This window comes from Boleophthalmus pectinirostris, unplaced genomic scaffold (genome assembly GCF_026225935.1).
Source record: "Boleophthalmus pectinirostris isolate CB_2022bp ecotype Guang Dong unplaced genomic scaffold, ASM2622593v1 HiC_scaffold_20, whole genome shotgun sequence".
Classification (NCBI taxonomy): Eukaryota; Metazoa; Chordata; class Actinopteri; order Gobiiformes; family Gobiidae; genus Boleophthalmus; species Boleophthalmus pectinirostris.
In genome coordinates this window covers 26283024-26295349 of record NW_026571153.1, presented here as the reverse complement: position 1 = coordinate 26295349, position 12326 = coordinate 26283024, and the positions used below count along the sequence as shown (strand labels likewise).

Sequence of the window (12326 nt, the reverse complement as noted above, 5' to 3'; positions counted from 1 at the left end):
ATGTTTTATATTTAATGTCCAAATAGGCGACTTATTTTATTGCTGTTTCAATTACTGTTTTACTGTTTAAAACTTGATCACTCAATACAACATAAATATGTGTTCAATAATGGTCAAACCCAACTTTATTTTGTGAGTTACGTATAATGTCTATTGACTTGTGTCACGAAGGTTTGTGACTTTTAAAATATGGGTCCCCAGAAAAAAAATAAAATAAATTGGGAAACACTGCCCTTTTTGCAGTGGATAAGTTTTATTGTGGACCTTTGGTGATTTGTAATAATTGCGGAGGAAGCCTGAGATCTTAATCCCGTGCAAATGTGCCATGTCTGTAATTTGTAAAATAAAAATTCCACCACAAATGACCTACTATATTATGCCAAACACAGATGTCCAGTGATAATACTACTGTAGTTCCATGTGAATTTCTCAGTGTTTGTTGTTGTAGTTGTGTTGCCTTTTGTATCACCTTTTCTGCTTCAGTCTCTGTGTCAATCTGACATTGACACAGATAAATCGAAAATAGAGTCATTTACAGACTTTGCTTATCTCGTACGAATGTGCTGCAAGTAACACAGAGGTGGGACAGTAATTTGCAAATTACCAGATGTCTCATGCGGGCTATAGATTATGACTGTATAACAGACATAAGCATAACGTCTTCTTTAAAATTAGATTCAGTTGACATTGTCTTTTTGTCAGTTCTCGCTTGTCAGAAAATTTGCAATTAGATGTTTTTTTCCCATATCGTAAAAAGAAAAATGTGTTGTTTACATTTGCAACTGAGCTCCAAGATGGCGGCATGTTTGTGTAACTTACCTCGCGTCGATCTCAGACACGGTGATGGTGGGCGGGTCTCCGTGTCTGGGGCTCCTCCCGTCGAAGTGGTGGGAGGAGTAACGCGGCGGCCCCTCGTCTGTGGAGAAGTGCACCCGCGGGACACCGGCTGGGCGACGCAACCTGGAGGTCACCTGGCCCATCGTGAAGTTCTGCTCCAAAACAAGGACATTTATGTTCAGAGGTATTGTCATTGTAATACTTTATCTAGATCTTTTTTTTTTATTTTGAGCTACTGTGTGTCACAAGAGAATAAATTGAAAGCGGTACAGAGATGAATTCAATCAGCATTATTACAGTAAGATTGACTCGTATAAATGGAGACTGATGCTCGAAATGGAGTAAGAAGTATCGTATTTTCCACACTATTATGTGCTCTGGATTATAAGGCGCACTGTCATAGAACGGTCTATTTTTGAACTTTTTTCACAAATAAACCGCACTTTAAACGAAACATAACAGTTAGATGGGTCAGTGGGACTTTGTTTGTGGCGTTCACAGTGACTCTGGGCTTTGTTCAGTTGTGGCGTGTAGGGAGGGTGCTGTCTGGGACCAACGGATTGTCGGCGTGTTCGCAGTGACTCAGTTGTACAGTTGCGTCTAGAAGTGGCACATTGCACTCGCTTTTTCGGTTCGTTCCTCCGTTCCGTTCCTCGTCGGGGTGGAGTGATGAGTGTGGCTGCGGGTGTTTTTCGCTGTGCGGTCGCTGTCTGCTCCGTGCGTGTTTGCGTGCGCTGCGGGTGGTGCGGCTTTGTAGTTTACTGAAGTCGTGCTGGGACACCTGAGTGGAGTCGTGTACAGGGCGCTCTGGATTGTGGGCAGTCGTTTTTTTTAAGGGGTTGGAGGCTTTAGAGCGCGCCCTATGATGCGGAAAATACGGTAGTAAGACTTATTTTGAACCCACTCCAATGGACCCCTATGATATTATTATACGATACATGAGCAGTTAAAAGTTTGGACACACCCTCTCATTCAATGTGTCTTTTCCTTTATGTTGACTTTCTACATTTTATATACACACAGACGACATCAAATATATGAAGCAAGATATATGTTTGCAAAAAGAAAGTTACACAACTCCACTAAATATTTTTAATGTATATGTGGAATTCAGATCCTTAAAGTATCCACCGCTTGCTTTGTAACAGCTCTGTAAACCCTCCTTCTTCTTCTTTCAGTGAGCTTCTTGGTGAAGTCTCCTGAAATAGTTTTCACTTCACAGCTGTGCCTCATGAGAAAAGTTCAAATCGGGAGTCCTAAATCCAGTTCTGAGTTATTTTGAGTTTATTTTTTGTTTACTACATTCCACATGTGCCATACTTTCAGTGAAAATCTATAGTGTAAATAATCAGAAAGACAAAACATAAATGAAAGTGTGTGTCCAAACTAGTCCAAATTAGGAGTGTACGTTGTTTTTTTTTTTTAATTCAAGTTGTAAATAACACTGGTTGAACGATACGGCAAAAAAAAAAAAAAAAGAAAAATTTTTTTTCCGTATTGATCAATCTCGATATTATTTTTATTCTTTTAAAACAAAAATAAATAAAAATAAATTTAAATAAATTTAAGCTTTGCGAACACAAATTTTTTTCTAAATTTAAAATTTTTTTTACAACTCAATTAACTGTAATACATTGCTTTTTTCCAGTGTCTAAAATCAAGTCAATACTATTAATTTGTTTCCATTTTGTTGCATTAAAGACAATATTTGGTTGTAGTTTTAGATCAACTTAAAATATAGACATTTTTGCTTTGTCTGTGCAAAGATGTTCCAAAATATGACTTTAAACTCCTTAATCTTGATGGTGATGGTGATAGATGATCCATATATGTGCACTTTTAAGCAGTCAAAATGCCTGTAACTGAATAAATGCAAGACTGATACGCTTAATGCCATACTGTGGAATATTCCAGACAAAAGCAGCTCCGTAAAAAAAGTTCCATAATGCATCTTTAAAGCGCTGTATAGTGAGTGCGTCCTTACCTTAGCTGTGCTTCGGGATCAGGTGGAAATGCTCCCACATGAACTCTGTTTGGACTTTTATACTTCGTTTAACCCCCTCCCTCCCAGAGCCTGTGCTCACTCCCCCACACTCCCAACGTGAACTTAAAAGAACTGTCCGTGGCTTTTTCATAACTGAAATCATGTGACGTTTTGGGAGATCATGTAAATAAAAAAAAAATCTTGGTTCCGTTTCCATTTTTGTAAAGCCTCTGTATGTAAACACGGACACATGATACGATACTGGTCTCGATATTGGAAATTTTGTCAGATTAATATTGGTTTCTAACGTATCGGTTCACCCAGTTTTGGTCTATAAACTATTTTGCTTGTGTTGTTTTGATTAGAAATAAAAGGCAGTGCAATTTGAAAATAGAAAAACAACTGGACAAAAATGTGAAATTAAATAAATATAAATAAAATTCTAAGAAAGAAGAGGAAAAAATGTTTGAAATTAAAGTTCAAATTTGAGTTTGTGTTTGATATCTTAAAGACACAGTATGGAACTTTCTGGAACTGACGCCTCAAGATTCCATGGAATACAATTAACTTAAAACCATAATTATTACAGCGATTTATAGAATTGCAAAATGGGACATCGACTTCTAAGATATCGGTCCAGACGATATCCCATTTTGTTCTATAAACTGGTGTAATGAGACGATTTACTGACTAATGTTGGCCCAAAACGGCTCATAATATTAAATGCGCATTTTTAAAAAAAAAAAAAAAAAAAAAAGTTACAAAACACGGCTTGATTTTTTATTTTATTTTATTTTTTACCTTCTGCTGTTTATGTTTAAAAAGAAATCTCTAGATCTCTATATATTTTCATCTTTGCCTCGGTATCCCAAAGCCAAAGTATCGGTATCGGCATCGGAAAAAGCAGTGCATCTTTAGACCTCTGTTTTTACTGTGAGCAGGCTCGCGTCTCCACAAACCTGCCTCGTACTCGGCCCGGAGGAGCGCCTCTTCCTGCTCGTTTCCACGGAAATGCTGTTCCTTTGGCCATAATCTCCCGCAGTATGGCATTATAAATCTATCTCCACGGGAAATGCTCCGAAGTATGGCTTTAACTTAACTGTATTTCCGTGGAATCAAGCAGGTGAGGCGTAAAGTCCAGAAAGTTCCATACTGTACCTTTAAGATACCAAACACAAAACCTCCAAAAGTTTCCAGTTTAAGCAGTCAGACTTGAATTCTATTTGTTCCTCTGTTTTCTTACAATTTTCTTTTTTTTTTTTTTCAATTTAATTTCACGCATTATTATTTTTCATTTTGTAATTTTTGCATTTTCAAGTTTCGCACGCGCAATATTCACTGACAGTATATGCTTTGTCATGTCTTTCACACGTTTACACAAGAGCTTGTTGTCACGACGATTATAAAAATTGTTGTGAATGGGCCTTTTCTCCGTACTGTTTCCCGTTGCAACCTTGTTCTATTTGCGCTGTTTGCAGATTCACTTTTGACTTCATAGGGGCCCAGTATTGTACAGGGTTTGTAGTGTTTTTACTATAGACAATATTATAAAGAGCGGAGGAGGTTCAGGTACAAGGTTCAAAGCGCAGGACCCATTGACCGCAGCAAAGTTAATTAATATTTCTCAGAAGACAATATTTGTGTTTAAGTGCAGTTTCTGGTTTTGTTGTCATATGACTGAGAAGATCTTTTTTGGGATTTGATCTGGTTAAATATCTCTCAAAGGGCCCATATTACACTATTTTCTGATCTGATTCTTCTGTTCTAATGTTGTTTCCTCATCACAAATAGACTTGGAGTTGTGTTTTGTTTCATTCACACATGTTTAACGCACAAATCCTTCATATTCAGGCTGAGTTCTTCTCTCAAACTGAATCTTTTTAAACTCCATACGCCTTCATGAGAGTTATGTGGATAATTTCAGATCTGGAATTCACAATCTCTACTAAACTAAAGGTAAAATGTAATGTTAACTTGAAAACTACCACTTCATGACATCACAAGTTGGAACAGAGCATTTTAAGCTTTGGAGATGTAGACAGACTAATAATAAAGGATTATTCAAACATGTGTGAATGAAATAAAACACAACTCCAGGTGTGTTTTTGAGCAGCTAACAACATTATAACATGACTTAAAGCTCACAAGAGTCCATTTAGTGTAATGTAGGACCTTGAGATCTTGATATAAAATAATCATCACCTCGTCTGACCAGGAAGTGTCTTGTGTTTAGAGTTAGCATCAACAGTTAGCACAGGTCCACTAGAATATAACCTGAAGATGAACACAGAGGGGATAATGACACCGCTCCACAGGTAACACACATGGACTGTATAAAGAAGTGGACTAAGGCTGCGTTCAGACTGCAGCCTGAAGTGACCCAAATCCGATTTTTTGGCTTCTATGTGACCTGTATCCGATCTTTTAATGACAGTCTGAATGGCACAGATCCGATTTTTTCAAATGCGACCCAGGCCACTTGGATATGTGCTCCTGAAACCGATACATATCTGATCTTTTGACATGCGACTTCAGTCTGAACGGCCAAAGCGCATTCATTCGACCTACACGTCATCAACAAGCCACAAACATCACTATTTTGCTCTGAAGCAGGCAGAAACCAGAACTGTAAAATCGCCAGGTGCTCAATGCTCGCGTCCATGTTTGGACAACTTCCGTAAACACAGAGCACGCTCGCTGAGGTTGACGAATGGGGTTGACGTCATCGTGTCTCCAGTGCACATGCGAGACACTTTCGGGCCGTTTACCTTCACACTGGAGTCACAGACAAGTCGCATTTAATTGGAAATGTGAACGACCTCGCAAAAACATTGTATTTCACAAAAAAATCGGAATTGAGCATTAAGCCCTGCAGTCAGAACGTAGCCTATGTGAGTGTGCGTTTGGCTCCAGTCAAATGAAGCTCATTGAGGCTGCATTGAGCAGAGTTGCATATATGGAATTCCAAACACAGGTATAATAGCAACCAAAGAGCCAATCAGCCAATCACCCGTTCACACACACATTCGTGTACAAGTGTGACACTAGGGGCAAGGTGGTTTAAATGTCTTACCCAATGACACATTGACAGCATTCGTCTGTAGAAGCAGGGATTGCACCACCAACCTATGTGTCAGTGGATCTGACCACTCAACCAGTGATGTTAATGTCAAGAGTGGGATTTGAACCATCAGCTTTCGGATTAGTGGACAAACGCTCTACCAACTGTCAGTCAAACCTGCTTCTTAGGCTTGGATAGAACTGGGAATTGTCCAGCTCCCTTGCCACATACAGTGCTTTGGTTGACTCTGAGCGGCCAGTTTAAGCTCATTTGGAATTATAAAATAAACATATTTTATAATTTTACATGCCTGGACTAAAGCTGCATTGCTTTTATTTTAGAGGTGTTTTTTTTTTTAACACAATCTCACTTTTTCATTGCTGAGTCATAACATAAACTCTTACCAGTCCGACCAAAACAATCAAAACAATGATATTTACTGCTTTTTTTTTTTTTTTTTTTTTCATGTGACTCCATGGAAAAAAGAATTGCCCACCCCAGCTCTAGGTGTCGCACACAGAGCTTTAAGATACACACCATAGGTACTGCACCCCTGAGCACAGAAAGTGGGGACAGTGGCTCAGTGGTTAGAGCACTTGTCCACCAACACAAAGGTGACAGAACCTTACCACCGCTGGGAGTGACCTGAACTCGGCTTGCTTTTGTCCAAAATGAAAACTGGTTTAATCCTGTGGAGCATTCCAAAGTATTAACAAGTATTAACACCTCCACAGCTGGCGTACCCTCCAAAGGTGCACAGTATGAACAAATGAACAAAAATAGACAAAAAAATCTGAATATTTTCTTTCACTAAACCGTTTTATCTAACCCATCCCTTCTTTCTTACATCTTCTGAGTCTCTTCTCTGTGTTTGACTTAATGGCTGCTATAATTAACCTGCTCCCATCCTCAGTGTGGCCCTTTTGTTCCTCCCACACTCACTTTAAGCTTCAACCAAATTGAACAATAGCAAAGAACTTAAAGCAATACTGAACGCTAGAGTCTATTCAGGTATTAAAGCAGCACTACGTAACTTGTCTGGAATGTTCCACAGTATGGCATTATTACTAATCAATATCCATGGAGACTGAATTACGATCAGTGCATTTAAATAAAGCATATTTAATTCAGTTTCATTTGTTCATGATCATTCTGGTATCAAATTCAGTATAGGTGAGTTTCACTGTTGACAAAAGAGCGCGTTGCATGCTGGGAATTATTTTGGTCGGCGGCAATAAACACTAATTCAACATGACGGACGGAGTGAGAAAGCACGTAAAGGGTATTGATCCCGGTTATTTATCCACTCTAACGGCAGAGGACCCAAGACCATTTGACCAGAAATTGGTCATAAGCATCGATGGACGACAAATCACCCTTTTCAACCCCGACAAAAGGTGGACCAAACCAAACTTCTGGTCAGAATCGCCAACTACCTGGACAAATATTCACTACAGCAGAAAAGATGAAATCCTCTAAGAGTCTCGATGTGTTGTTGAACTTGTTGGAGTCCACGGTTTGTTAGGATCTTCTACGTTTGCTCTGCGGATGTTTGAAAGCCGTTTAATTCACCGTTAGCGGTTCTTTTCACTCAGAATATGAAAAAGACATTTTCCTTCTTCCGTGCTTCTATTTGTGCATCCGATAATACAGCAGGAATTTACCATTATCGGGGATAAATACGCGAGGTTATGCACTGTGTTTGACGCTACCGTGTTTCTTGCCTCCGACCAAAATATTTCCCAGCATGCTTTTAATAACAATGACGTCAGCTGAAACTCGCCTATTGAGTTTGGAGTTTATTCTACACCAGTGTTTCCCAAACTTTTTTTTCTGGAGACCAATATTTTAAAAGTCACAAACCTTCTCGAGCCAAGCCAATAGACATGATTCATAAATCACAAAATAAAGGTGGATTGACCATTATTGAACGTGTCTCTCTGAACAGTTTGTGAGGGTTTCATCCTGCTCCTCCTACCCCTCCTTTCCCTACTCCCTCTCTCCTTCTCTCCTTACCTTGTTTGGCGTTTCCTGGGCGGATCCCAATCACGCTGTTGTTGAGCTCCACTCCTGATCCTCATCCCTCAATCATCTCCTGCCCTAAAAGACCTGCTGACCTTCTCTCCAGTGCCAGATCGTTCCGTCATCTAAGCGGTGACATTAACGCAGCCTTTTGAGTGTTTTTGTGAATACTGAAGATTTCTGTACTATTGTACCATTTTCTTTTTGCCTATTCCCCAGTTCTTGTGTTTGGAGCCAGCCTCATCGTTTGTCGCCTGTTCCGTAAGCCTCTGGTCAGTCTCCGTCACTACGTACCTCCCGTCTGCAGCCTGCCTCCCCTGGAACTTATCCCCCCCAAGTCTATTTTTGTTAATAAATACCTTTTTCTGCATATTTGGGTCCAACCAGCATTTCTTAACACAATTAGTATTACTCAGATTTTAAACAATGACAAACGGTAAATGAAGCAGCAATAAAAGAGTCCAAAAGTCGTCATTTGGATATTAAATGTAGCCCATTTCTTTTGCTTTTCAACATCCAATTGAACCAGCAATTTTGGAACAAAATAGTCAATAAAATAATTACAAAAAGAGAACAAAATAAGTCTTAACATTTCAATTTTTCTCATGAGATAGGTGGGTCTGTCTGTGTTTTTGTAGCACTTTCCAGTCCAAGTGCAGGAGGAGAGGACAACATGTTTATCAGGAGCTGCATTCAGTCTGTTTCTGTGCTTTGTCTGCATTTTTGTGAGCATTTTTTAAAATTTATTTTATAAGCATAGAAATACTGGCCCTACTGAAGACAGGATATTCACTTGCTCTCTCATGTGTCAGAACTGTATATAGCAGATCGTGACAACGCGACCCAAAAAAAAAAAAAAAAATCTCTTGCGACCCACCTGAGGGTTGTGATCCAGTCTTTGGGAAACAATGTTCTACAGTCCTGAGATCCAGTTTGAAATCTTAGTACAGTGATAACATTACTTCATGGCGCCATTTCACTAGCAAAATTAGATTTATTTTAGTTTAGAATTTAATAATGTGTTTCATATGGTAAATAGTCACATTTTTTTTATATAGCACTTTTCCAACTTCAGGGTACTCAAGAGCTTCTATTGTTTATTTATTCTATTGTTTATGTGACATTTTTGAACATGGGGGTGAAAACTGACATTTCCTAAGTACTCAAGCCTCAAACACAGGAAGTGTTGGGAAGGTTAATTTTAAAATGTATTTCCCTACAGATTACAGATTACATAACCCAGAATGTAGTTTGTAACGTAATCCATTAAATTACTTAAAGTGAGTAACGTAATCTGAATACTTTAGATTACTTGATTTTCTGTAGAGTAACAAAGACAAGGATATTGTAACATAAGATGTTTTATCTGCTAAAAGAAAATAAAAAATCCAGACTTTACTGAACCAAATTTAAAATATTATTGATAGAACACGAGACATGTCCACGCAGCATGATTTAGTCCTGTTAAATCCTGTTTTAGATCTGATTTAGCCCTGGTTTAGACCTGGTTTAGATCTAGTTTAGACCTGGTTTTAGACATGGTTTAGCCCTGGTTTAGACCTGGTTTGGTCCTGGTTTAGACCTAGTTTAGGCCTGTTTTAGATCTAGTTTAGACCTGGTTTAGATCTAGTTTAGTCCTGGTTTAGATCTAGTTTAGACCTGGTTTAGATCTAGTTTAGTCCTGGTTTAGATCTAGTTTAGACCTGGTTTAGATCTAGTTTAGTCCTGGTTTAGATCTAGTTTAGACCTGGTTTAGATCTAGTTTAGACCTGGTTTAGATCTAGTTTAGACCTGGTTTTAGACCTGGATGAGCCCTGGTTTGGTCCTGGTTTAGATCTAGTTTAGGCCTGTTTTAGACCTGGTTTAGTCCTGGTTTAGATCCTGGTTTAGTTTAGATCGAGTTTAGACCTGGTTTAGTCCTGGTTTTAGTCCTGATTTAGACCTGGTTTAGTCCTGGTTTAGATCGAGTTTAGACCTGGTTTAGTCCTGGTTTTAGTCCTGGTTTAGATCAAGTTTAGACCTGGTTTAGTCCTGGTTTTAGTCCTGGTTTAGACCTGGTTTAGTCCTGGTTTTAGTCCTGGTTTAGATCGAGTTTAGACCTGGTTTAGTTCTGGTTTTAGTCCTGGTTTAGACCTGGTTTAGTCCTGGTTTTAGTCCTGGTTTAGACCTGGTTTATTCCTGGTTTAGATCGAGTTTAGACCTGGTTTAGTCCTGGTTTAGACCTGGTTTAGTCCTGGTTTTAGATCGAGTTTAGACCTGGTTTAGTCCTGGTTTTAGTCCTGGTTTAGACCTGGTTTAGTCCTGGTTTAGATCGAGTTTAGACCTGGTTTAGTCCTGGTTTAGACCTGGTTTAGTTTGCAATAAGTGGAATTATTAAAAAAAATATATATATATTATTATTATAGCCCAAAATGTGAACACAGGAAAATCCTGCCGTGTCACCCATTTATTTCAACAAAGTAACTGTAATCCAATTACCACTCACTGAAATAGTAACTGTAACTGAATACAGTTACTCATAATTTGTACTCTGATTATGTAACTCCTGTACATGTAATCTGTTACTCCCCAACACTGAATACAGGGTTATACAGTATAACTCAAACATGCATGAATCAAAATGCAATGAAACTAACGATGAGAGAACACTGTCTAACATGGTCAAAAACTCTTAAAGGTTTACACAATATGCCTCTTTTAAAGGTCCCATATTACACAAAATAGAATCTGGTGCGCTTTAAGTCATGTCATAATGTTGTTATCTTTTCAAAAACAGACGTGGAGTTGTGCTTTGTTTCATTCACACGTGTTTGAATAATCCTTTATTATTAGTCTGTCTACATCTCCAAAGCTCAAAATGCTCTGTTCCAACTTGTGATGTCATGAAGCGAAGTTTTCATGTACTACTCCTTCTCACCTTTTATAACTTACAAATTGCCAATTCCAGGGCTGAACTGATCAAGAATGTATAGTAAAAGTATATGAAGTTTGGTGGAACAGAATGTTCTCGAAATATGCAGGATTTGTGTGTTTAAACATGTGTGAATGAAACAAAACACAACCCCAGGGCTGTTTTGTGATGAAGAACCAACATTAAACCATAAAGTAGATCAGAACGTAGTGTAATATGGGCTCTTTAAAATTTCACTTTTAAATTCTCTACCCTCTTGTTGCAGCCAGCAGCCTGATTTGTTGACACTTTCTACTGTTCCAAGGGCGATTTCACATGGAGCATAAAAAGACAACCTCCTCCGCACTATATTTCCTGGAATAAACTCGACCAGGAAATGGAGATAGCGTCTCTGCTGGTAGTCCTTAACCTGACATTTAGTGACATTATAGTGACATATGGACAGATTCTAACAGGCATGTATCTGATATTTTCCATGTATTTCAGTAAACTGTGTTTTGTTCCAGTACAGATATATCGTATAAACAGTCAAAATGTCAGCTGTGTACTGTCCACATCTGATTATATCTATTATTAAGCATTTTATTGTCCAGAGAATCTTGTAAAAAAACTCTTACAAACTCTTAGCGGTGAAGAATGAGCATGTTTGAATGACTCATCTTGAGCAAGTCTTGGTCAGGACTGTCTTAGCTGGAGGATTTTAACATGGATCTGTAATAAGAAGTGGGTAAAACACTCAAAACACTAGTGGCCGCTCCAGATACTGCATTTGTATTCTGTGTTTTCACAATATGAACTTTTAAAAACATTTTAAATCATCAAAGCGTCGAACAGTTAGATTTGTAAGATGAAGCTGTGCCCGCGCTCTGATTGGTCAGAAGTGATCACATGGTGCGTGTGTCTGATATCACACAGGTAAGAGGATCTGCTGTAGTGAGGAAATAATGCAGAATTTGCATTTCGTGCCAAATGAGCATAGGTCAAAACACGACACCATCTTTGGTTCATTGGCTCTTTGGTTTCAGATCTTATTACACTTACACCATGAATTTGACCTTTTGTGCATGTTTTGGGTTGATGGAGGAAACCGGAAGCCTACACTGTCTTCTGATTTAACACACTGTTAAAATGTAATTACATTTAAAATAACGTATATTCTTGAAAATTATGAAAAACACAAACTGACATCTACAAATAAACAGTATAGGGTCCGGTCAAGTGGTAACGGAGGGAAACAGAGGCAGATTTTTGACATTCAAATGTCTCTTATTCAGAAACTAGAGGGACTATTGAAATAAGTAAAGTATCAGAATGTAGGAAAGAGTTACACTCCAACAGGGTCAAGTTAAACCTGTGATATTCTTTCAAGTTGTTGACAAAAAATGTAAAAACTCATGTCGGTAACGGAGGGAATGAAATATGCAGCACTTTTTGAGCAATAAATCCAAACAGTGATAACTCTTGGTTCTCACTTACATATCCTTAACAAACTGGTTTGAATATTTGCTTCA

General features: G+C 38.4%; 1 protein-coding gene across 1 annotated transcript in view; it reads right to left on the bottom strand.

Annotated features, from left to right (window-relative positions):
* The window catches only part of slc12a10.1 (solute carrier family 12 member 10, tandem duplicate 1), a 37381-nt gene extending 34543 nt beyond the window's left edge, over window positions 1–2838 (bottom strand). Inside the window, exons 1-2 of the mRNA XM_020917809.2 lie at window positions 2822–2838; window positions 820–989 (exon numbers count right to left, since the gene is read on the bottom strand). Coding sequence (XP_020773468.1) covers window positions 820–980 — 161 coding nt within the window. The 5' untranslated portion in view covers window positions 981–989; window positions 2822–2838. The remainder of the gene's footprint in view (window positions 1–819; window positions 990–2821) is intronic.
* Between the last annotated feature and the right edge of the window lie 9488 nt (window positions 2839–12326).